This window comes from Rhinolophus sinicus, chromosome 5 (assembly GCF_057876585.1).
Source record: "Rhinolophus sinicus isolate RSI-liver-muscle chromosome 5, RSI-T2T, whole genome shotgun sequence".
Taxonomy (NCBI): Eukaryota; Metazoa; Chordata; class Mammalia; order Chiroptera; family Rhinolophidae; genus Rhinolophus; species Rhinolophus sinicus.
This window is the reverse complement of record NC_142505.1, coordinates 97,984,618-98,011,696: the sequence shown is the minus strand read 5'-3', so window position 1 is coordinate 98,011,696 and position 27,079 is coordinate 97,984,618. Positions and strand designations below refer to the sequence as shown.

At 34.3% G+C, this 27,079-nt stretch overlaps 1 protein-coding gene across 1 annotated transcript in view; it reads right to left on the bottom strand.

Moving 5' to 3' along the window:
* Positions 1–27,079, bottom strand: part of GABRA1 (gamma-aminobutyric acid type A receptor subunit alpha1) — a 53,173-nt gene that overhangs the window by 21,117 nt on the left and 4,977 nt on the right. Inside the window, exons 3-6 of the mRNA XM_019740787.3 lie at positions 25,424–25,536; positions 13,361–13,428; positions 6,869–7,089; positions 4,533–4,615 (exon numbers count right to left, since the gene is read on the bottom strand). Coding sequence (XP_019596346.1) covers positions 4,533–4,615; positions 6,869–7,089; positions 13,361–13,428; positions 25,424–25,536 — 485 coding nt within the window. The remainder of the gene's footprint in view (positions 1–4,532; positions 4,616–6,868; positions 7,090–13,360; positions 13,429–25,423; positions 25,537–27,079) is intronic.

The following is a 27,079-nucleotide window of genomic DNA, read 5'->3' as shown; positions in this document are numbered from 1 at the left end:
TCTTTAATTAATTTATCTATTATCAGCTTTATTGAGATATAATTGACAAATAAAATTGTACAGTATTTAAAGTGTGCAACATGAGGATTTGATATATGTATACATTGTGAAAGGATTTCTCCCATTGAGTTAATACATCTCACTGACTTAAAATTTTTTCTGAAGCATTCATCATTGTATGTAGTAGGATTGCATTTATTAGGAGGCTCTAAAACTTTATTTATTTAAAAGAAAATCCCTTTGAAGAAAACAGCACACTAGTTTGGAAAGAACTATATTGTTTACCTACGTTCTACTGAATGTAGGTACCTATATTCAGTAGAATGTTTTTCTAATCATGATAAATACTTGTTTTTTAAATAGAAGGGTCTTACCTAAGAAGACATATGAAGTTTATGGAAACATAGAATCATTGAATGTTAATATGGAAGGAATTTACAGGTCATTTATTTTATTTTATAGATGGTAAACTGAGGCCCAGAAGCATTAAATGACTTGTTTAAGGGGGAATAGCTACTTAGTGGGAAAACCAAATGTCATTTATTCTACTCCACTGCTGTTAGTAAGGAATTTCTATTAATTAATGCTCAAAAAGTCACGAAAGGATACTTAGTGGTAATGTAATTAGTGATGAAGCCAATTCTAGACCTGGTGATATTTCATAACAAGTTAAAGCTCTTGCTATTGTGTAGAACTGTCATTAGCAACAGTTCATGACTCTGTCTTTTTACACCTTGTTAAGTGTTGCCAATGGGATGCTAATCTAGGTGTAAATGGAAAGAATGTTTTATTATCAACTTCTCATTCCATTCAATCATTTCTTGTAATTTCTTAGATACGCTGTTGTATATGAAATGTACTATAAACATGACATAGTTTTGAAAGTGGAGATTACTTGTTGCTCAGGACACTCAATAGAAATCTCCCAAAATGTATAATTCACATGATGAATGTTGGGGTTTTAAGATGTAGAAGACAGGTATACTATAGGCCTCATAATACGTCTTATTGTTTCTTCATTTCAGTATCTGCAAAGTAGGTCCAATGATGACTTCTTTGATTTGAGATTATTCAGCATAAAGAGAAGAAGGTTAAAAAGAGTCTTTAACTACTTAGTCAAAAATGTTGTTAAGCTCTTTTCTCTAAAGTCTTTGAAAGGTCCCTCTGCTAGCAGACGGCAGAGGACTGATGGGAGATGGTAATATTACCCCAGCTTTCTTGCCTTCCCTCTCTTGTATTCTGTACTGTCCCCCAGAACCCCTGTGGGGTATAGTCCCGTCTCCCACAGTGGTAGCTGGTTGGATAGCACATTCTTTGTTGGTTCCCTTCTCTGCTTCTCCTCTATTGGTATTTTGGTGTTTTGTTTTTTCCCCCCAAATTCCAAATAAACCACCTCCACTTAAAAAAAAAAAAAAATGTGAAGCTCAGATCGCAAATAAATCAACAGAAAAAAAAATTAAAAATGTTTTAGATGGGATTTTGAAAAAACAATACCGCGAGCATAGTTAGTATTAGAAGAGCGTGAGCTAATAGACACTTCTCTTCTATGAACCTCTGTTTTTCCATTTGTTTAAGGCAGGTGCACTAAATAATTTGTCAAGTTATTTATTCAGAATTCATTTAAATTTCTACTGTTCCTTTCTCCTTGTTTACAAGGCACTGTGCTTGACAATCAGTCAGGAAACAATCATTTATCAAACGCTTACTAGATCTAGCACTTGCATAGATCTTATTGTCAGAATATAATCTGAATCTCGTCTTGTAGGATCAAGGCCTTATTTTGTATTTTTCTCAAGAAAAGCCGTTAAAAATTGTCAACAGCATCATGTACTTTGACTTCGGTTGTCTGGCCTTGTGAAGAGGACTTTGTCCCTAACAAGCAGAAAGTTTAATTTAGCCTGACAATCAGAATCTAATGGAGAGTGGCAAAGAAAACATCTGCTTTTCCATGTTTGGTTCTTATCTACATACTGACAAAGTTACTTCAGATGCTTCATAAACATTTATTACATAGTGTTCTACTAACTTATTGCAAAATCCTCCTGCTTAAACATGTCTGTGATATGTTGGCAAGACATTTGCTTCAAACATTGGGCCACAGCATGTTTTAGCCACTTTTGCCTCAGTTTCTTCATCTCTGAAAAATGCTAGTCAGGCCAGGTCAGAGAAACGACCACAGAGAATGGACTGCTGCTGCTCCCTCTCATGCCGATGGCGGGCAGTGCTAATTGGTCACGGTGCTGTCCCACTGAGCATGTGCCATCCGAGCCTAGTTTTCAATATCAAGTCTTATCTATTTAATTCCCCACTTGTCTTAAACCCTCTGTCCTGAGACTTAGAACACTGAAGGGGCGTTTAAAATGTGATTATTGTCATCTTTATCCATTCAAGCTAGGAAATGCTGGACAAAATAGATCATGCTCTCATAGAGTTTACAGGTTTCCCACAACAGAAATGTTAACCAATAACTAAAACTAATAATTATTTCTGTGAGAAAGAGCATAAGATAAATGTATATTGTGATCTAGGAGACTGATACAAATTTTGATAAGGTCATCAGGGAAGGCCTAGGAGGGAGGTGATATTTACATGAGATATGGTGAGAGGGAAAAAGAAAAGCCAGTCATGCAAAGAACCCAGGCCAAGAAAAGAGCATGTGCAAAAGCTCTGAGGTGGAAAACCTCTTATTTTAATGTTTCTTTAGCTACCGTTTTCATATATGAGATACTATTTCCTACTCACTATTCATTTCCTCCTTCCTAAAATACCTCCAGTTTTCTTCAGGATGACGATGTGCCTAGTTAAAAATATTTCTCCCCAACCTCCTTTGCGGGTAGCATTGGTGATGTAACACAGCTTTGATTAATGCGATGTGAGATGTCTGTTAGGATTTTAGGAAAAGTTTTTATCTTTTTGATACAGGCAGTACTGCTTGCTTCTTTGCTTACTATCCTTCATCTTGAAAGCAGATGCAATGGCTGGGGTTGTAGCACCCATTTTGTGATCAGAAAGAACATCCAAGGACATTTTAAGATATCATCCTTGTTAAGATGTTAAATTACTCAGCAGTCAACCAACAATCACTTATATGAAAATATAAACAAGTCTTTTTGTCAGCTATTCTTACTGCTTGACAGCATGTACACTAAACATATAATTCATTGTCCAAAACAAGATATTTTTGAAGGCAAAAGGTGGCACTATTAGCGGTTATACCAGGATATTAGGCATAAATCAGTATTGTCCCAGGCAAAGTATGATGCATGATCTCCCTTCCTATACGGTTATTTAGTGGCTTAGATGAACTGATCCATACGCAGATGCTCACGATACTGCCTGGCATACAAGTGATACATAGCACATAGAATTGTTAAAAATGGAACTGCTAATCAGGAGAAAACATAATTGTCCATGACACAGAACATCCGTTAAATTGGGAAAAGAATGGGGAGGAGGGAATTATCATCAAAGATCTGTTTAGCTGACAGTTTTTGAAGTAGTTTATCCTTGGGTCTCGGTATAGAATGAGATTTATAAATAAATTTGTCTCTCCATGACTAGTGCTGCTGGGAGCCTGAAGGTCCTTTGCTATTTTCTTTGCTTGCTGTCTTCCTACACTACCACTCTTTTTCTTCTATGAATCATATCGTCACCGAAATAGTTGCTCAGACAGCCTATCTAAAGAGAACAGAAAGCTGGTTAGGTAGTCCAGGAGCTGACTCAGAAATTGTATGTAACTCTGCTACAGGACACCAGGAATACATTATCCCCACTCACTTTATGCATGCGTACTAGCCAAAAGCAGAAAGGCAGAGGAAGCCCAGAGAATTGGGCTTTGCTGGCCACTCTTCTCTTGGCCCTTCTAATGTGTGTCCACATATTTTTCAAGTAGCAGGAACGCAGAAAGTTATTTTAAAGGAGATTTATTTAAGATACCTTCAAAAGTGTTAATGTATACATGAATTTCATGGGGTATCTAAAGGGATCTATAACATTTCTGAGACTATGATTACGGTAAATTTTTTCCTGCCTACATCTTTTAGGTGTAAGTTTCATTGTTAAGAAACACCTAATTGTTGTCCTTTGCCAACTACCAATATTTTCATCTGATAAAAATGTCGAATCACTCCTAAGGTCAAACAAATGTCAGTAATGATATAAAATAAACACAATCATCACCATTTATTGGAAAGAAGATGTTATGTACAAGGTACACATCCATACTCCATTTGTTTTCTATGAATAAACCTTCAACAAAAATAGAATTTTTTTCTCTAAATAGTTAAATCCATTTTTTCTAGTCCAGGAGATAGGGAATAACTCCTTCCTGAAATAACATTAAAAAAAAAAATAAAAGATTATTATATAGACAGCACTTGCAGCGAATCACTATTTAAAGTTTCTTGATGCTCTTTATCTGTCTCTAGATACAGACTATTTGGAGATCTCTTGTTAAAGACTAAGGCCTCTCATAAAAATTACATAAATGAATGAATGAATGAATGAATGAATGAATGAATGAATATACTCACAGCTTCCAAACTTGAGTGGACAGGCATGGGCATCCATGGGGAAGTCCTCTAAGTGCATTGGACATTCAGCTCTCACTGTCAGCCTTATCATTTAAGGAACATATAGGATACAAACAAGAGCCCTATAGATTAGATACTTACTGATAAATACAATTGGGATATTATTAACTGTAACAAATATATTTACAAAGCAGGAGAGACAGGTACAGAAGATAGCACTATATTGAGCTGTTAGTAATGAAATGATCTAAAAAGAACTATTTATAATGACTAGATTCTATCCATGTTTGTTTGTTTTGAGAAAAATAGGTAACACCTGATTCTGTATGATGGGCAAGCATAGCTAATGTTTTCCAAAACCTGTGTCATCAGCTAATCCACCTAGCTACAGCAAATCCTTTGAGGATGAAACTGGACATAAGCAAATAAATACTTGCAAAAACATCAATTGATCCTTGGTTTAGAAGAGGACATGGATAGCAAGGAAAAGAAGAGAATTTCTCCTTTCCTAAGTGCAAATATATAAACATGGAAGAAATAGGTGAAGAAGGGACTGTCGTCAGGCTTCGTGTAATTGAGATGAACGTAAAGTCTCCTGGAGAGTGTGTATGTGGTCTCACTAGATCCCAACCATTTAGTGCTATTTACAAATCCATGGCCTGAGTGAAGCAAGTTAGCCTTCTCTTTAGTCCCTAGCTTCTGGGAATGTCAATTCCATTTATGTTTTTAAAAGGGTATGTATTTAAGAAAATAATTCACTAAAATATATTTGATCTCCTTTGTTGGAATGAGGGAACTTATACCCAAATTCCTCACATGATTGTTAGACAAAACATATTTACCCCTATTATTAAGTAGCTCAAGAAATGCAGTAGGATGGCTTTATAGCCAGTAAAATTATTAAGTGATTATAATACTGATTAAAGCAAATATGAAATTTGTAAATTAATGATTAAACTCACGTTCTTAAGTCAAACTATAAAGGAAAGTGTTAATACATTGGCAAAAGTGGTGAGAAATTTAGGAGATTGGAGATATAGGTTAGTTTTGGATGAAGAACACTGTATATTGAAAAATCATTAATTTGTAAACTTTTCAGTATATGTGAACCACTCCCAGAAATTGGCAGCTGGGAGGAACGAATACTGAATTTAGGCTAAAAAGTAAGTATATGGTATTTTACAAGGGGAGAACATTTCAAATTTCAAATAGCAATAGATCCTGCTGGGATGACCTAGAAAGATCTCAACACATCTGTCTACTGATCCTCTATTTTCTCTCTCTGTTTTGGATTTTTCATTCTTATGTCCTATTACACTTGTACTAGTTGAGTCCAACATCTGAAGTAGTTCTTGAAGCATCTTTTCTTGCCTTTTCATTTGAATATTTGTGTATAAAAAGCTAGGAGTTCCGGCAGCTTTCTCCAAAGGCAAAGTATCACTCTATTCCCATGCTAAACAAAATCCACCAAGTCTAAGATTTTGCCTTCATTACCTTTTCATGCCAAAGGAATAATTGGATGGTCTGAATTACCAAGTCTGGCCAGATCTGTAAAAACAGCTTTTTAACAAGTCACCTGGGTATGAAATAACTGCTCCCCTTAAGAATGAGTCCTGGATAATTCTTAATTAATCATAAATTATGAATATGTTTAAACATCTCTTTTTCGTTCTTTAATAATATTCAAAATTTTATTTGCGCCATGTTTCCTACATTCAACTATATACAATGATTGGTACCTAGGTACTAGGCTTTCCAGTAATCTCAAAATGGAGAAAATGTTTATAAAGCATAAGTATGTATTTGTCTTCAATTTAAGCAAAATTAAAAATATCTGTAGTCTTAATCTAACTAACAATATCATTGCGAATTTGTGTCCCTCTTCAAAATGTATACTTCTACATGACTCTATCATTTTTAAGAATTTTGAACTTTTCTCACATTCTGTTTTTTCCCCCTTCCTTTTAATTAGAAACATTTTCAAACATACATCCTGAGACAGCTTCTAGAATGAAGATCTAGACCTTACTGGAATGAAGGAATATCTGAGGTTAATGGTAGGGAGAGGAAGTTCCTCAGATTGCATTAGAGCACGTGGGAAAGATATATTATATTACTTAACATATATTGTAAGCACTGTTTTCATTTTATCTTATATAACACTTAATACTTGCAGAATATTCCAGCCAGTTTGTTTTTTATAGTAATTATTAAAGTTGAAAAACGGAAACCAGGAAACCAGGTGCCCTACCATAGCTTATCAGCTTGATGAACAGCTACATATGGAAGAGAAAGAAGCGCAGAACAATTCACATAGGGGAACAACTCACCCTTACCTCATGGTGTACAACAAGGTCCCATCCTCTGTGATCCTCAGGAGTTTGTTGGGCATGGTCATGTTGTGTGCCACTGACTTTTTCCCATTATGAAAAAAGGTATCCGGAGTCCAGATCTTACTTGCCATTAGGTTATTTAACCGGAGAACTGTCATGGGTCCTTTAAATTTTAACCTTTCGTCCTTCCAGCTTTGACGGAAAAATACATCTATTGTATATTCCTAGGTAATTTTTGGAGAATAGCAAAGAGTTCATCGTGCTGTATTTTGCAATGCAAATAATACACACAGACAATGCATAATTTTTGCAACTTGAGAAGAAAAATAACGAGCTAGGTGATATTGCTAGAAGTAAACTCGTGGTGGCCTTGTACAGTTGGTGTCAGGTGAATCATTGGTTGGCATAATCATTTTTTAAAAATATCTTAAATGCTTGAAATATTTCTTGGTCAAAAAAAATTCTGCTGATTATCTCCTCAGATATCTGAAAGGAAAATGACACCCTACCCCCACCCCACCTCCACCACACCAGCACTTGAGATGGAATATATTACAAGTAAAAATAGAACTCATGTTAGAGGTTATGACATATAAGAAAAATTTTTATTAGACAATTCCATTGTATTTTTGGAGATAAAGCATAGTCTTTTGGGGGGGCCTTCTCATGGTCTCTGAAAACCTCACACCCAAGGCCAAATCATCCAAGGTTCTAATGCGGGTGTGACAATTTCATCTCCTTTTCAGCCAAGTAAACATGTTTTATCACAAATAATGTATACAGACTTTCAATTCTACCCAATGAAGACGATGATAAAATAAGGAATCTGTACACTAGTAATTTGGAAGTTTTCTAAAAAAAAAAAAAAAAAAAATGTGTAGTATATGCAGGTATGTGTGAGTGTGTGTCTGTGAGTGTATGTGTGTGTATAAGACACATAAGAAATGTATGAAGCTCATCATCATTCACAGCCAGGGACTCTATTTATTTGAATAAACACAGCATCCCTTATGGCAATACCCAGAGACAAACATCTGCTAATCTGAAAACAAGCAATGTGATTTACCAGCTCCTAAAATTGAAAAGGGTAATATCCATCTTCCTTGCAGGATTTGCTACACTGACACTAAATTTGGAACTCAATGGTTTAAATTAAAGATTACCACATTCTCCATTAATCTTAGCATGCTCCACACTAGAAGGAAGACTAACTTGAAAACATCATGCTACGTTTTCTTAATCCCCTAAACCCTAATACATCAGAAAGCTGTGTTTTTTTTTAAATCTTATACGTATCAACTTTAGGATATGCAAAACAAATAATGCCTGTGTGTAGGCATTTTGTGCATGAATTTAACTCCTGTCTCTTCCCCAGGGTTTAAGCAAGATTAAGTAAAGATTGAATGAAGGTTCATCCTTCTGGCACAAGTTTGGCATTGCCGAGCCCTTACTGATCAAGTAACTAAGTTATTTTTGAATATTTTATAATACACCAGGCATAGTACTAAATTCTGATTGAAACAAAAAAGTGTAACATGATGCCAGTCTATCATTGTAGGCAAGAGAAGTTACCTTGTCTGTTGGCTAGGTTTTTCTGTGTCTGGAAGTGTCAGATGAAAGGCTCTGGGATACGTGATAAAGGTATTTACTCACCAAGAAACATTTGTCAAGCGTCTGTTAAATTCAGCAGAGGGAGAAACTGTTCAGTTTGGATGTTGTAAGAAAACTTCTGGAGAAGTAGGATGGGCATAGACTGGTATTTTCCATGAGGAGAGAAATGGGGATGGAGCCTGTGGATTCCATCAGGAAGTGATAGAGAGTTGAGCACTGCTTGTCAGGGAAGCTGAGTGGATGGATTTTCTCTGATATATATATATATATATATATATATATATATATATATATATATATATATACACACACACACACACACACACACACACATATACATACACATCAGAGAACATATATATATATAGATATACATATATATCTATATATATATCTATATAATATAGATAGATAGATAGATAGATAGATAGATAGATAGATAGATAGATATCAGTGCATTTATAATGGGTTTCTATGTAGTCGGGAATGAAAAGAAGGCTTGTAGGACAGAAAACCTGAGGAATGTGAGAAGTTGATCCTACCCGAGTAAAATAAAAACAGAAGGCAAAAGAGAGGGCTCCACAGAAGATTGTCAGAACAAATAGGAAGCTGTGGTGAAGTATTTGTGCAAGGTTCAGAGGTCCAGCCCCCACCGTTCAAGTGAAAAGTCTCTCCAAGTCACCCTACCTTCAGTAGAGTAGGTCCCTGGAGAATGTGAGGCTTATTTTGAAGAATGGGACCAAACATGTGCAATGTTCCTAAATAAATATTGTATTGAAATGTTCCCACTCACACCATTTATTGCCATCTGTGTGTGCTTTGACTTACTACATTCTCAGCACTATGGAAAACAGGGCTCTATGATTGTGCCGCCTGGATATTTCTGTCAGAACCTAGTGCCCTGGAAATGTGCTATTTGATTGCTAATTAATGGTTTTTAAAATAAAGTGAAGGAGTTGTCCTAATTTTGTTTTCTGTCCCAGATGAAGTCAGATACTTAGGGAGCTGTGGAGTCTGTAGGGACAGAATGCCTGAGTTCAAGTTGCTAATCTAGCTGGCTCACTTCCCTCCTCTGGAAAATGTGGATAATAAGAATACTTAGCTGAAACATTTGACATGAAGATTAGATGGAATAACATCTATAAAACCCTTAGTATTGTACCTAACATATTGTAAGCATTCAATAATGTTGAATATTGTTATGGTTATTATTATAAATTAGATATTGTGTTCTCACTTAAAAAACTACAAAGCCTTTCCTGTCTTGAAAAATAGCTTTGTCATTCTGCCTTCTAATTTTGATAGCCTCTAAATCATACTGCTTTCTTACGCATAATTCTACTGTAATGTGATTTAAATGATTATTCTTCTCAAAGTGGTCAGGTACAGCTGTTTGTTTGTTTGTTTGTTTGTTTGTTTGTTTGTTTTAAGGAGGGCGCAGCTCACAGTGGCCCATGTGGGGATTGAACCCGCAAGCTTGGTGTTATCAGCACCACGTTCTAACCAACTGAGCTAACCGGGCACCCCTCAGGTACAGTTTCCACTAGCCACTTAGCAAATCAGTTGTAGACCTATGGCTAATTTGACAGAATAATTCAAATATTGTCTGGTTCAGAAGTTTTAAGGAATAGGGACACTTAGACAGTCTGCCTCTTCTTTCTATCTGATATTTGACTTAAGGCCATGTATGGAAAGTAATTCATGATAATCATAGGATTAGCGGTATATCAGAAATCCTAGTGTGCATCTGTAGTCTAAGATAAAAGAGGACATCATTGGTGCCTTAAATCACAGTCTGAAGCAATAACTCAAAGGCATGCCAAATAGTTTTCAAGAGAAAAGTTTTTGATTGCCTATCGCTGTATTTGGGCACTGTCCCTTTACAACTCATATCGAGCACCTATTCTTTGTGAGGCATCATGCTAGGTGCCAGAGAGAGAGTAGCCATTTATTATTATTATTATTAGTAGTAGTAGTAATAATAATATAATTATCAATGTGTGATGTCTGTAGTGCTTCCTCCCCTCTCTCGATGTTCCCATTGATTAGAAGAGCGCTTCATGGTATAAAACTTGTGAATGTTGTCTATCCCCTTATACTCTTCTCTTTGGGGAGGGGAGGAGGAAGGAGCTGTTTAATTTGATGGTTGAATTTGGAAGGAATAAACGACCTTGCCTATTTCAGCCTCTTCCTCTGTCTTTTCAATTTTGGATGCCTGCTGTCCATAAGACTCACAAAGTTTGCAGTGTTTCTCTGTGCTAGAAGTTCTACATGGGCAGTGTGCACCCTAGCCACGGGTGGCCACCTATGACTGGATGGGTTAGCTAGCTGACCTTGATATTCCTCTCTGAAGACCTACTTGTCTGCAGATATAAGCTACATGCAATATCATCCTTATTAGTCCTAAAGATGATACTGTCACAGTCCATATCCCTTTCTCTATTGTCTTATTTATCAAAAGATTCAGAACTCAGGAAAAAAGGGTGTTATTTATTGAGTCCTGTAAGACCATCATTTTTAAAGATAGCAGAGACTTTAAAACCTATCTTCAATTAAGTAGCAGTTCAATACTTACTGTAAGCCAGCACTGTATTGATACTCTGAGGGATGTGAAACGAGTGTGTCTTTAATGTTTTTTGGCATCAATTTGGAAGAACAAGACATTTATATAAGAGAAATAACATTACAAAATAGTGTTATATGTGAGGCCAAAAACTAAATTGTATTTTAGAATCAATAAAAGTGATTAGAATGCTGAAAGGGTAAGTTGATTTGTTATTGGATTAATTAAAAAAATGTTTTCATCAGGCCTTTGGGTCTTGGTTTGGGCCTTTGTGGAAATACAGGATTTAGGTGGCTAGAAAATAGAAGAAATTTTCATGAAGGGTGCATGGTATGATGTGGGGTTCAGAGGCAAAAATAATAACTTATTTCTGGAGCATGATTGATAGTCTTCATTTACATATTTACCTGTAATTATAATAATATAGCCATTACAAACTTAAGTGATATGCCCAAGGTCATGCCGCTGCTAGTGGGGAGATTTGCTTTCAGCTGGCCTGAATCCTAGAGCCTCACAGAAAATAGTACTTACACAAATGACTGAAGTAAAGAGTCAATATTGGGAATAAGTGAGCACAAGTGATAAAATCATTTATGGATTATATGGAATACAGGCAGAGGAGTTTACATTTGACTTTGAACACGACTGGTGTCTAGGAAATGTTCTTAATTAGAAAAGTAGCATGAGAGAACGGTGTTGTGAGAAGGCTGAGTTCCAACGTGGGAGAATCACGATAGGTTCTCAAAGAACAATCGAGATAGCACCAGATATTATATCACACAGTATTTCAGTAAAATGGTCTACAGACTGACCACAGTGACAAAATGAGTTGCCAAAGAGGAATAAATCCACGATTATGGCTAACTTTTAAATTTTTATTTCTTGCAGTGTGATCATGGCTTACATTTGTTGCCATGCTTACTATGTGCCAAGAATTTTTAAGGGCTCTTCATGTATTAATTTACTTAATACTTGTGATAACTCCATGAGATATTATTATTACTTCCATCTAAGACATAAAGAAACTGAGGCAGAAAAATATTAAGTAACTTCCCCAAGGATATATATATATATATATACACCCTAATAAGTGGAGGAGCTGGGATTATAAACCCAAACATTCTGATTCAAAAATCTGTATTGTTTACCCAACACTGTGCTGTCTCTCCTATTCTTTGCTGACCCTAATTTGCATAGTTGGTATATTTTATAACCTGTCTTAAGATCTAAAATATCTAATTATCCCAAGACAGCATTTCCCAATGTTTGACTCACAGGTTACTAGTTCTACATAATGTCAACAGGTATTGCATGAAGAAAAAGGGTTTGGACAAATATGATTGGAAACCACTAGATCCCGTGTAGTTAAACTGATTTCCTTATCTCAGGACTTACCAGAGCTTTTACCCTTGATGCACTGTGAATTTCCGTACTTTGGGAAATGCTGGTCTAAGTTGACACTTTCTATAACTTTTATTCTGAATCATCTGAGCTACTATGAAATCAGAAAACTTTCATGTTAAGATATTATCAACAAAATGCCATTTCAAAAATAGTATTCAATTAATATATCTTTGAAACATTCATAATGATGTATCTTCCTGGCCTCTTTATGCTTTTTTATAGGAGTTTGTATAGGATCGTGGCTGCTATGACTTCGAAAATATTATGTAATATCTGCAGAGCTCTACTGATGTACCAATTCCCATCAGATAGAAGATAGATAAATTCATGTTAATTTATTTGGGTTGGGAAAAGAAAGAACAGGCATATACTCATTTTATTCACACTCTTTGTAATAATTTAATGAGTGCCTTTTGAAATGAAGCTTAACGTTTCCCATTGGGGTATTTTAACTATTTGTCTAATTCTGGTTAAGTATTCCCTTGGATTTTATACTCATTTCCCCTTTTAAGCCAAAAATAATTCAGAAAACATGATGTTTATGGCGATTCTGTAACAGTGTTCACTACCCAGAAACCTAGCATCCTTGAGGCCACATCTCCTGCTACCTAAAGTGGTAGGTAACTCACACTGTTTGGCTGGCAGACCATAAGCCAAGGCAAAGCAATCATTTCAGGGATAGAAAAAAAGACCGCAGAGGTTGATGGCCATAAAGGTTGATGGTGTGGGAAGTAAATGGGTATTTTCTATCCTATATATAGTATTTAAATATTACATATTATATACTATGCACACAGAGAGACATAAAGATATAGCCAGGCAATTTCCAGTTGCTCCCTAAATGTAAGCTTATATTTTTCTTTAAAAAGTAAATTTAGAAAATACCCTAAGAAAATGGAAAATGCAGTGTCACTTACCATATCATGGTCTGAAACGGGTCCGAAACTGGTGACGAAGATGTCAGTCTTCACTTCAGTGACACGCTCTGATGAAGCAGGAAATTGGGACAGTGAATGTCTATCACCCGCCCTTATTAGATCTCACCACCACATACTTACACCCAAATGAGAAATTTATTGGCTTTGATTAGCTATTTCTAAAATTGGTCTACTGTGTAGTCCTGATAATTTACTGCTTACACGTGAAATTTCACAGTTAATATTTTTTTCAATGGAGAACGGAGCCTAAATATGCTGCTTTGGGAGGCAGAGATTTTATGGAGAAGTTAGCTACTGCTTAATGGATTCTCCAAGAATGGACACACTTTCCTAAGTGATAGCAAGCCATTTCACATTGTAGTAAAAACGTTACAAATGGGTGTGGTTTAAGCTTCGGTCTTCTTACACTGCTCGCCAGATCTTCCAGGTATTTAGGCCACTCTTGGGAAGTCTACACTGTGCTAAAACAAGCTTTATTAACTGTTTAAGGACTCAAGGGTATATTTATAAATGATTGCTTTCTGGCACTAAATCATAACCGAATCATCCAAATTACTCCCTGGAAAAATCTGGCAACCCATACAAGTATCTTCAATTTTAGGATAAGAACAACATATTATGGCACAGAAAAGTTCATTTAATAGATTCCATTTCAAGTTCAATGTGATTTTATTTTATTGGTCTCTGAGACATATATATCAACCACTAAAACATATTTATTGTAGTTTGGTGACAATGAAACACAGACATTTTCAAGAAAATACATTCACTCACCAAAAAAATATATAGAAAAAAATGTTTCTTCTTAAAAGGAAACAATTTGTTGAGAGGTGAGATGAGAAAAGATGACTGTAATTTTCAATTTTAGCTCTGACAAATAACAGTCCAGTGTATTAAGCAATTCATTTTCTTTGTTGGGACATTGTATCTCTGGCATAGGACATTAAAAAGGTGATCCAATATATGCAATAATGAATTCTTTTGAAAATCCATTTTATCCCTCAGCCATTCATTTGTAAACAGTTAATACTCTCAGAAAAAATTTATCTCAGGGAGGTCATGGTATACAGTATACATAATGCGTACCTCAAAATATAAAATAATTTGGAGATAGGGATGATCCCTCTAACAACCAATCCAAAATTTTTTGGCTTGTTTTTGTTTGTTTGCTTTTGCAAACAATTTTCTTGGTTCCAAAATGCTTCAATGAGCCCCTTGAGAGAAGAATTATCTGGTGTTTACCTTTAAAAACTTCAAAATGGAGGATATAATTTTGGAGACAAAGAAAATAGAATTGTATTTTTGGAATTAACTTCCAACCTCAGTTTTAACATTCTGTAGCAACTGTGTATCTTGAGATAAAGAGTTGTCAGCAATAAGTCTCAGCTGTATTAACTAACCATCCACTTCTTATTTGGGTCCCTGTGCTCACCCCTTCCAGCCATCATTTCATTTATACATTGCACACTTTCTTTCTAAAATATATATATTTTAGACTGAGTCTTTTTCTTAGTTTAATCATCTGTTATTTCTTAAGACTCCATCAAAAGCTCACATTTTATTAGAATGTCAGGACTGACATTTACTATACCAGTTCATCATCTTTCTGTGCTTCATTATTTTCTACTAGCCACCTCCCTCTGAGATTTTCTAAAACTCACCATGACAATATACCAAGGCATGTACCCAGACCAAGAGCGCTCACTTCATGAGCCTCTCAAATGACCGTCTCTCCAGGCACTATACTCATGCAGATATCCTTGAAGAGATTCTCATTTTTGCTTTGTTTATCCTCTTTCTCCTCCAAACATAGTCACAAACCCTGAGTTGAAGTTACCAAAATTTCCAAGTCCCCAAACTGAAGTTTGTCTGTGGGTGATTGTAGTGACCTCTCAACTACTAAATGGAGGAGGTGAGTGATGGCATCAGAAGAAAGTGCAATGAAATCAGGGATAACACTTAGAACGAGGGATAAGATAATTAGATAACAATCATTTTCTATACCTTCCCTTCTAATATATTTCCCTTGCTACAGACCTAATTTTCTTCGATTTGTCATTAGCTGTTAATGAGTGCCCAGTGGAACAAAACAGTTTCCATTGCTGGAAAACTCTGCTTATTTTATATGCCTCTGGAAGATTCCTCATGAACATTAGTCTCTAAGAAATTATGTTTTAAACACATGTTATGTAATTACATTATGTTTTAAATACCTTATTTGCCTCAGTGTTTTCCAAGCTTATTTGGTAATGCTACTGTAAAAAAATTGCAAATGCTTAGGGTAAGAATGAGGCCAATAGAACACGTTATGTTGTTTCTTAAAAAAAAAAAAAAAAAAATCAAAAAAATGTGTCTTCATAGTATAAATTTTGAAATTTCAGAAAAATATGAAAAAAACATTCAACACTCCATGAATACCACCATTCACATAAATCCACTATTATTATATTGATATATTCTATTAACATCTTTTTTTCTATTCAAATATACACTTAATGATTATTCTCAAACTACATCCTCACTCAGTTAAGTACAATGTCAGTGACAAGGAATAGACTCCTTTGACCTTTTAAAGTATGTCTTTCACTACAGCTCACCAGGAATTGAGTGGCACGTGAACTTATTCTTTAAGATAGATGGTTTATAATCTGGAGTGCAAAGTTCAAAATAGGCAGAGGATTATTGTAAATGAACTTAGGAAAATTGTAAATAGTGGTTAACTTGCTTTTTTGGTAAAGAAATGGTAGTTTGAAATCAAGACCTCTTCAGGTCTAGGATCAGGCTTAAATGGAAGATGTGCTTATATGCATGTGTTTTGTGCTGTGATCCAAGGGAATTGTTAAAGAACATTCTCTTTCCCAATTCTGGGAAAATTTAGTCATACCTTTACTCTCCCCTTCAATTTGAAATCCCCATGGGGTGGGAGGAGGTAATATATGTATGTAAATTATTTATTCTTTAAGGAACACTAGAACATTGGAATATAATCCTGTGCTCTAATACCAGATTTTACCAATTTAGCACTGAACTCTAAAGTATTATTAGGAATGCCTAGAAAGGACTCAGTGACTTTCTATGGATCACATGAGGAAATGTCAAGATAATTTTATGCTTCAAAATATTCTGTTTAAGAGCATACAACATGAGTCAGGAACTTCTAATAAAATTCAACTAGAATGATTTTACACCTAGCCAAAGTTAAACATGAATGAACCTGTAATATAGATAGGAAATTGTCTGAAAATGAAAATCATTTAAAATAATTTGATGGAAGACATGTGCAAAGAACAAATTAATCAGCACATTTTTTCAATCAAATATATCCTTTATAATCTTTTTCCTGTCCAATGTAAAAAGAAAAAAAATCAACATATTCTTTAAAATTAGTGTAAATGTATATACATGTTCAAGTTTCAAGGGATAAACATGGAATAGAGTTATGTAAAATGGGATCATGATGATGATGATTTGGGAATATCTTAAAATAGTACATCAATGTAAATGAAGTTTTTTATGACAAATAAATCAATTAAAATCAGTCTTTAAACAAGCACATCCTTCAAAAATACATTACATATATGAATTGCACACTGTATTACGTATTTCATAACTACTAGGCAGTAGTATATCTGTTCTTACTGGGGATTTCTTACAATGTTGATAACCTGCTGATAAGTATTGAAATAACAGATGTTTTGAAGTGATAATTTGAAAAATATGATTAGTGCTTGAAGTAGAAATAAGAAAGCAGTGTTGTATAGTAAGTAGTAAGCACATTGGATTAAGAGTCCAACACTCAAATTTTAACTGTGATTTTCCTGGAGAACATGCTGTGTGATTTAGATACTATCCTTTTATCTCTCTAAGTCTTTTTTCTCACTTTTTCAACAAAGAAATAATACCTGCACAGTCAATTACACTGCATTGAAGTGAGGGTCAAATAAGATTGTGATGTCAAAAACACTTTGAGATGTATTTGTTGGATGCATTGATTTAGTCAACAGATGTTTATTGAGCATTTTCTATGTGCAGGACAGGTACTGTTCTAGGTAATACATTGGTGAACAAAAGTGCAAATATTCCTGCTCTTCTATAGCATATCTCATAGTCTTCAGAAAAATATGTTATAGATAGATTAGAAACAGATTAGGTAGGTAGGTAGGTAGGTAGAGAGAGAGAGAGAGAGGGGAGATAGATTAGATAGATAGATAGATAGATAGATAGATAGATAGATAGATAGATAGATGATAGATAGATAGATAGATTAGATAGGATAGATAGATAGATAGATAGATAGATAGATAGATAGATAGATAGATAGATAGATAGATAGATAGATAGATAGATGGATGATAGATAGATAGATAGATAGATAGATGGATGATAGATAGATAGATAGATAGATAGATAGATAGATAGATAGATAGATAGATAGATATCGGGTATATAGTTATGTCCAAACACATACATACAAATTATACTAATGAATTTCAGATCACTATGAATGCCCTGAAAGAATGTCTTTTGAAGAGAGGACTTTGAATGAGACCTAAAAGATGAGAAAACTTCAGGGATGAGGCGATCCCGGGGAGGACATATCAAGGAGCAGAAAGAACAAGATCAAAGGTAAGTGTGTTATGTTTAAGAAACAGAAAGTTTAATATGTCTGCAGCCTGGTGTTGCTCATGATCACTCTAGAGGCAAGTAGGGCCACCCCCTAAAGAGCTTCGTGCATTTCACTAAGCAGTTGACCTTTATTCTAATGCAAAAAGAATCCTTTGGGTAATGAAGTGAAATTATGTCACTTGTAGTTTAAGAAGATAGTTGGTACTGTGTGAACAATAAATTGTAAAAGTGTACAAGAAAAAGTGAAGAGGGAATCAACAGTGAAGAATTATAAGTGGTCTTTTATTAGGAATGCCTATCATGACAATTTATTTAATGTGGCATTGGCCATATTTTCACTGGAAATGCTCTCTACTGAGGAACTCAGGGTAATATTCACTACGCCCGGTTCCATGGACTTGTAACTTATGAAGGAGGTTACTCACTCACTACCTACTTTAAGCTACTTTGTGTCTATTAGTGCACAGAGACAGTCACTGTATGGAGACTAAATGGAGGCACATTAGTCATCATAATAACCTATGTCTTTAAATTCCACTTTGAAATGATTGTCTTTGGAAATTGAAAATATCCTGGGCTCTGTACATCAATATCAACGTAGGCTCCTGGATTGAAGGATGGCTCAGCTCCATGCCAGTCTGCCTGGAACACTGTTTTTGTTCCGTCCTTCATTTCCATCCCTTAATACTTTAGAAAAGTCGGCAACTTTCCCTAGTTGGTATGTTGAGCTACTTAATTCTGTATGTGCTCAGCTACTAAAGATGGATGGAGGATAGAGACTCATATGTCAAGGTGCCTAAGTAGTCCCTGAGCCTTTGTTTTTTCGGATTCCAAGAACTCAGATGATAAAAACATCTCCCAGGAAAAACAGGTAAATTTTATTGTGGCAGACATTTATCTCATCTCCACTGAGAATTTCCCTCCTTCCCTCCTTACTTATGGGTAGTTTCTATTGACAGAGGGCTAACCTTTAGAGAATGGTGTGATTGCTGTGTTGGAGGAATGGGTTTCTTTTGATCTAGGTCAAGTCTGGATCAAAATTCTATAACCTGCCGTAGCTTCGAGGCAAGATACTTCTTGTTCCCATTATAACATTTTAGTTATGTGAGAATAATAATAGGACAGTCTTAGAGGGATGTGGCATCCACTTTGTGTCCTCTTAAATTTTCCAAAATGGCAGAGTCCATGATTATTAACAATGAGATTTTCATCTCAAAAGCACTACATTATTTTTCAAATAAAGACTTCAGATTTTACATGAACAAAGGAATCATGTATAGAAAACACTTAAAAAATAATTCAACATTGGTTCCAGAATCAAGATGAGAAGTGGGAACTAATGAAAGGTTAAAAGTAGCTGCACTAAAAAGTCATCTGGAGCTGTTTACTACACATTTGTCCTTTATAACATGAGCATCATCTCAGTGGCTATATTTTATCTTAGGAAATTCTTGTCATTGAATAGATAGATGATTTATATACACCAGGAATAGATAAGAGTAGAAAGTTTCTAAACATGCTGGAACATTCCTTTGGGCGTTTGGTTGGATTCATTAGATGAGCTGGCTTCATGAGCTGACTGGCGATCTCAGCCAGTAAAGGTTAAAAGGTACTGTCTGTTCATTTTAACAATTCCTCTTGGGTTTTTGGTAACTGCTTTTTCACTGAAATTCAACTGAATTATAGAATGTCTAGATATAGTATTTCTGTGGAAATGGATTGCATTATGCCTAAGTCTGAGCATCTGCTACACACCTTGCATTAAAAATGCCAGATAAAAACTACAGCCAATTCAAAACGAAGGTTTCCACAGTAGGATTTCAAAAGATAATAATAAAAGCCATTATCTGGAAAAGTAAATATGTTAACAACAACAACAAATATTGGATAAATCTAACCTTTTTAACATTCTGGATATTGTCAGTAAGTTAGACACTTTTATTTTGTTGAAAGCTATTGCATTGTGACAGAAATAGCTTATCCTCTAAATTTTTGAAATTCTAGCTTTTTAGTGTAAAATGTGTGTTTTAACTTTAGTTGAACATGAATAAAACAGTTGCCTCTAATCTCAGTGTCACACAACATACAAAGAATAATAATAAAAGTTCACATGAGTACCATATTTCTTAGAATCTTGAGCTAGACCAAACTGAATTTTTAAAAAAGATTAAACTGTACTGCTTTGCCTATCCCCTAGTTACTTAAACTTTAAAAGTTGCACAGAATTTCACAACATTTAGTTCACTCCCCCCATTCCCCCCTCCATCCCCCCCAGCACTTAGTTTTCCACCTTCATTTATTATGTTGATGTAAAGAAACAAAAACCAAGATCCTAAGCTAATTCCCAGGGAGCCCACACCACCTTGCCAGATGCGTACATATGCAACCCCGTTACCTTACTTAGTTAGAGATGTGTATATCTTAAAGCTGATATCTTTTGCAATAATTGGGCTAAAGAAAATCTAAAAGGCATAAAAAATCCAAAATTTGGAAAATTATGAAAATAAGGGCAAAATCGGCTTTGAAGCATAGATTGTGTGTTAAATATACTACTGGTAAAATACTTGGAGAGAAACCCTGGTTACATTCCAGTTACAGATACTTATCTAACTGATACCGTCAATTAAGTAAAATCTAAAAACAAACAAAAGCCCCCAAATCTATAATACTTACAGGAAAAAGAAGAAAATATTAACTAAATATCTGTTAAGGGTCTAGTAGGGATGAATCAAGGCCATTCTTTTACCTGTATTCATTCCTACCTACCTATTTGCTTATCTACTTTTCCTCCCACCCATCTGGGTTTGTCACATGATAAATACACATTAATCTATTTTCCTTTGCTTTCTTTATCTATATGGTTTGATGATAAAATCTTTGAGAGGTATTCATCATCCTACATATTATTTATTGACATTAAACTTAAGACATTATTTAGAAATTTTAACAATTTCAGGAAATACCATTAGCAGGGAGAGAGAGGGTGCCAAGTTCTGTATTTTGTTTAATGTGGCTTAACCAAAATCTCACACCTTTGGCACTATCCTGGTTGAGCTCCATTTCAAAATGGTTTCACCCTAATGTGTTTTTCAAGGAGTGAAATAAAATTGTTTCTAGAAGAAAAGGTCTTTTATCAGCTAGACGCGTGAGAATGAACCTGTGAAGATGGTAAACTCTCAGCTAGGTGGCATGTCTCAGACGATGAACTGTCTGACATCACCCTGGCTCACCCTGGGATTTTGTCATATCATCAATAAAGAGTAGGCTGCATGTGTGATGGGGCAAACAGGAAGGGAACAATGTCACTGGAAGGGCATTACTTGTCATTAAAAACCCGACATCTTCCTTCAGAATAAAATGTTGGATCTGTTTGAGTTGTTTTTCTCCCTCTCCCAGAGTGCAGGGCAAGCCCCTGTGATGGTGGCTGAACTACAACCAGATGGGTGCCTTTGCAAGGGAGTATCATTTCATTTTTCAGGAAGATGGAGAAAATTCATGTTTCTTTATTTTATTATATTCAAAGTCAATAAGGAGAAACCTTGGGAAATGAATTTTCTCAGAAAGTTTTTGGTTTGTTCCTGATTGTAAATGAAAAGAGGAATCTTGATTCATTGAGCACCTGAGCCTACCATCCTCGTAACACGGATCCCTCTCCTTTACCAGTTGCTCTGACGTTTTCTTTCTTGTCATTCTTTCTGGCTTTTACCTTCTTCCTTTCCCCAATCATTTTCTTCTTCTATACTTCTATATGTGCTTTACAAGAAGAGCCTTTCAAAAACATTCTTCAGCCCCTGGCTACAAGAAAGAAGTAGCCCTCTCCACCTAGCCCTCAAAGAAAGAGATTTTAAATGAGAATGAATTCTACAACTACTGAGAATTTTGATTTTGATTTTCTGGCTACTGATTATATCAATTCAATTCTATTTAAAGATTTCTTCATTAACTTTGTACTTTAAAATATGAATACAGTCAACTTATTTTTCTCTTTGCATTCCTGAATAGAGTATATTAAATCATTAGAATTCCACACGTTCTATTCCTTTTGATCTTCTGTATCTCAATGAATAAATAAATAAAATGAAAAAAGAAAAGAAAGAAAAAATCCAGGATATCTTTTTTTTAAAAATATTATCCTTTTATTTTCATTTTCTCAGGATTGCTCTTGGCTGTGAAAAGGTAGCCTTTTAAATAGTGTTATAATCTGCAAACTGATTTCTATCATCTGTATGAACCAAGTTATATATTTTGTTTCCTAGTTATTGGACCCAAGGTGTATGTCTCCAGAGATTAATGCTAAACCTTCTGATGCAGTATGTGTTTCTGAAAAAGAGGTCATGATGAATTTGCACATACAAGAATTTCTTACATTAGTCTCAAGTCTCAGCTTATCACATTTTTGTATTTTCTGAGGACATTTGGAACAAAATATCCCTGCCTTCTGCACAATGTTGTTATTTTTAAAAAAGCAGACTTTTGTCATAATAAAGAAGAGAGTGGGTCCCTGTCTCTTGCAAGAGTAGGTTATCCCAGCTGTGATCATAAGCCTACTAAGAGGAAACTTTTACTCCTGATAAACTAATGATAATCTTTCAAGTATTTCTTCTACATGCTCTTTTCATCTGAAAGCAAGTGAATCATGTTAAAAAAATAAATAAAGGGTACATTTTTGCAATGGGGATCTACTGGAATGCATGTCATACTTATGAGAAATCTGTGGTAAAGAAATGAAATTAAATAATTCTACAGAGAAATACATATTAGTTCATTTCAATTTATAGAACCCAGAAATAATGGTGTTAACGTTTTTCTCTAATTCTGTAGCTAGTTATGTTTTTTAGAAATCTAAAAACTATGTTTAATATTTTAAGATGTAGTTGTCAAAAGATAGATATTCTCAAAATGTACTTAAAATGTTAATGACTGGAGATATATGTAATAAGTGAATACCATTATATCCCTTAAGGCTAAAAAATGCATTCCAAAAAAATAGTAAAAATTAAGTTAGTTAGTATTGAAGCTTTTTGTAAATGTCATATTCATCAGATTGAATTACAGTAATTCACAGGATACATACAATAGAAAGAGAGGAAAATGTTTGAGCTACTTTTTAAGTTGTTTTAATGTCTATTATATCCTCAAAATCACTGTTTCCAGGAATCATAAATATCAGAAAAATCATCTTTAGCAAAGATTAAAGCACATTCATTATTTTCAATTTTCCCCGATCCTTGAATTTCCATTACTATAGCATATTTTATCCATTTCAATTAAAAAGAATATACCTTGACTGTATTTAGCCGACTATCTCTGTTCTTCAAATACATGCCTGTTATTATTTGGGGGGATTCAATAGATAATAAAAGTAAATTCTACTAAAATAGCAATGTTACATTATGAATTAATATAGTTATTTCTGTTAATAAATCTACCATTACCTCAAGTCTTGAAAATCAGCTTTTCAATCCATTCTTAGTCTATATATATATACATCCTTAATATCTGTGGCTCTCCCAAGACCTAGGTGTATAGATGAGAGGTAGGTAAAATGCTTCCTGCTTACACTAAATTTGATTTATATATATTTATTAAAGAGTTATTATATATAATTAGGTGTAAGTGAGCAGCCATGACCTTGTTTACCAGTACTCCAAAGAACAGCCACACCACTGATCATTAAAGGTGTGTGTGTGTGTGTGTGTAAAATTCTTTAAAAAACTGATAACTATGCACAGAGCTTACCGCAGACACTCATATTCACATGTTAACCATTACATGGGAATTCTTAAACTAGAATAAGGACAAGTTTTTCTAGGTGTGTTGTAAAATTCTGCTGATTTTGTAAGGATTGATGTAGAGTAGGAAGGAGAATAAGAAATCAGATGCATGCCCCTTAGTACTTTAGAAAGTCTTGCTTTTTAGAAGTGATATCAGTGTCCTGACTGGGTCTTCTTTTCCTGCACTCCTCCCATACTTGCAGTCTTTCGCATTTATTTCAGATTTTATGACTCAAGAACAGTTTTTCTGAAGCCAATTCAGATTTTTAGATACACACTGACATAAAATTAATACATCACATACTCAATTATGCATTCCATTTTGTGACCAATACGTTTTGTTCCTAAAGTCTTTTCCTAAGAAGGTAGTAAAGGAAAAACTAGGTGGAATAAAAACCTGAAGGAATTTATATAGCATGTCCTAGAATGAATATTTATAATTGATAAGAAAGGGCACCTGGCAAGATCTTTGACAGGTATTTGTGTCGTGTCTTGGACAAAGCAGTTCCCCTTAAACCTCTGAGACACTAATGGCGTTTAGCAGCCTCAAAAGAGATCTATGGTCCCCATCACGTGATTACGCTACCCTATGTATTTAAAAAATAATGATAATAAATTAACTCTAAACCTATGCTACCATTCAGTTTTCAAAGCAAAATTTGAATTCTTAAACTTCTTATTATTTGCGTATCTTTGCTGTCTAAATGAAGAAGAGATAACTTAATACTGCCATTTAATTGTAGTTTAAATATTATTATTAAATAGTTTCTACAAATGCTTTGGAGAAGGTGCAGCGTAAGCTACAGTTGGGAATCCTAGATTCTGACCTTGGTTTCCTGTGTGACTTTGAACGATAATTTATTTCCTTCATTCACTTGATTTACTCTGAGGACAGTATTTTGTTTTGGCCTCATTAGTCTTTGTTTAACTAAATAAGTTAGGTTGATTATCTTATTCAAGAGTTATTCAAGTAAGTATGTAATGTCTAACACTATTTACTCTTATCGTTATAAATATTGTATTAAGTGCTATCTTCTTCTTAAGTAAAAATTTATTAGTATAAGCCCTTTATTTTAATTGGCTATCATTAAAATTTATTAGTATAACCAATTAACTATACCAATACAAAGAAAAAATACATTTTTACTGCAGAAAATAAGGGTTTAAGTACAAATGCATGGTTTAAAAAAATCTAACTCATTTACCATTTATCTTAGAGGTGGTGGTAATCTAATGCATCATAGTGGATCAGTAAGTAGTATTTTGAAATAAATGTTTAGAGCAATAGATTCAGGGATAGTCTACTTGAATTTAAGGCTGACATAGTATTGCAGAATGAAGTAGATGCAGTCTTTGCTCTGGAAAGAAGGATATCACCCCATGTTTTCTCTGTCAAGTTAAAGTAACATATCTTTCATGTCATTATGAGAAGTTGGTATCCATCTTTTACTACATATGGGTATGTTCACGTAACTACCATGGTAAATAGAATTAGCATTGAGGAATCTATTAAAAATAGGATTAGTCATTAAAATAAATGCTGCTCTTCTTATTACTTTACCATTTATTCAGAAGGAAAGCCAGGCTTTCATAATAAGGGTTTAATATTGTTCTCTAAAATAAAAATAATAATGTGACTGACCTCCCAATCCCGGTCTTAGGCGATTGTCATAACCGTCCAGGAGTCGGTCCAAAATCCTGGTGAAGACAGTTGTATTGTCTTTAAGTTCGTCTTGTAATGAGGGTTGTCCATCGCTGAAAAAGCATAAAGGGAGGCGAAAACTGTATTACACATTTCTACTAAAACCTTTTTTTCCCAAATAAAGCCTTCCCCAGATTCCCCCTCCTTCCTTTCTTTAAATCTTAATTTGAAAATTCCTTCTGGTTAAGTAAAAAACAAAAAAAGTCGTATTTTAATTCTGAACATTTTCTCATATTTGTTCTCACACGTGATAAGCTCTTTATTCTAATATTTCTAACTATGGAAGGAAAATTACAGGAAATGAGGTTTGTCTCTTTACATTTGTAATTCTCAGCATGTACACAATGCTATAATGCATGTTTTCTGTTTTGCTTTTTATTTGGGGGGAAAGCAAGAACAGTAATGCATACTGTAAAAAAAAAAAAAAGAATCCGGGAAACTTCTACAAAAAAAAAAATATATATATACTTTGGTGCTACCAAAGTAATTAATAGTTTTATTTTCATTTAATTTAACATGTAGCAGAAGCCTAAGATTTCATCTACCAACATCCCTTCCTTTACCATTTCATATGCATATAAATCTGTGTTTTGCTTTTTTGATGTTCTTTCAAGATATTAAGATGAAAAAAGTAGATAAAACTTGATTTTTAGGATAGTTATATTTTTACATCAGTGTGCAATTTCCATTCACCTTAAGGTTTATGAATCTATTTTTATAATTTGTCTATTCAAACCTCTAATTAATGCAATTTTTGTCATTTCTGGTCTTCGAAGTAAAACATACCTTGAAAAAGATATGATTCAATGTCCTTAACTTATGGTTTATTAAACTGTAGTACAGGATTAGTGTTTTCTTTATGAAAATGCATCTATTTGTGAGCAGAGCTTGAATTAGAACCCAGTTTTCTTCACATTTTAGTCTAAAACTTTATTTCTAGTTATCTAGTTTATTTCTACTTATCTTTCTAGTTAAAGGTACAGTTTTCACTCCTTACCATTACTAGTCTTTGAGTTTCAACCACACAGTGACTACACTTCAAATAGTGTGTATTTCTTACATCAATCGCATTATTATCTATGCTCCTTGAATCATATTTTATATAATGATTAGGATGACACCTCCAAAATCCCGTGAGAGAAGAGTTTTCTATTTTAGGATGGATCACACTCACTGATTTATTTCAATGATAGCTCTGACCTTGAGTAAAAATAATGAATGTAGAGTGTAAACTAAGAAACTGCACCAAATACCACTTTATACTTTCTATTTTATATGCTTTGGCTTCACTCTTGCATGTTTATATTACTGATCAATCTAGAAAAAGAGTAACATTTGAAACCAAGCTTCACTAATTTGACAGGAGCAAGAAATATAACCCAAATATCATTTAAAAAACAAATACTTCTGTTTAGGTAACTTATTTTATATCAGCAACATGTAATGGTCATTTTTTTCCTGATAAATTTTTAGTTAATAAAATTATTATAACTAAAAACTATTCATGATATTAAATATATGAACTGTAACTATATGAAACAATTTTTCGTTCTCCTAAATTAAACATCAATATCATGCAGATTGAGGGTTTACTTT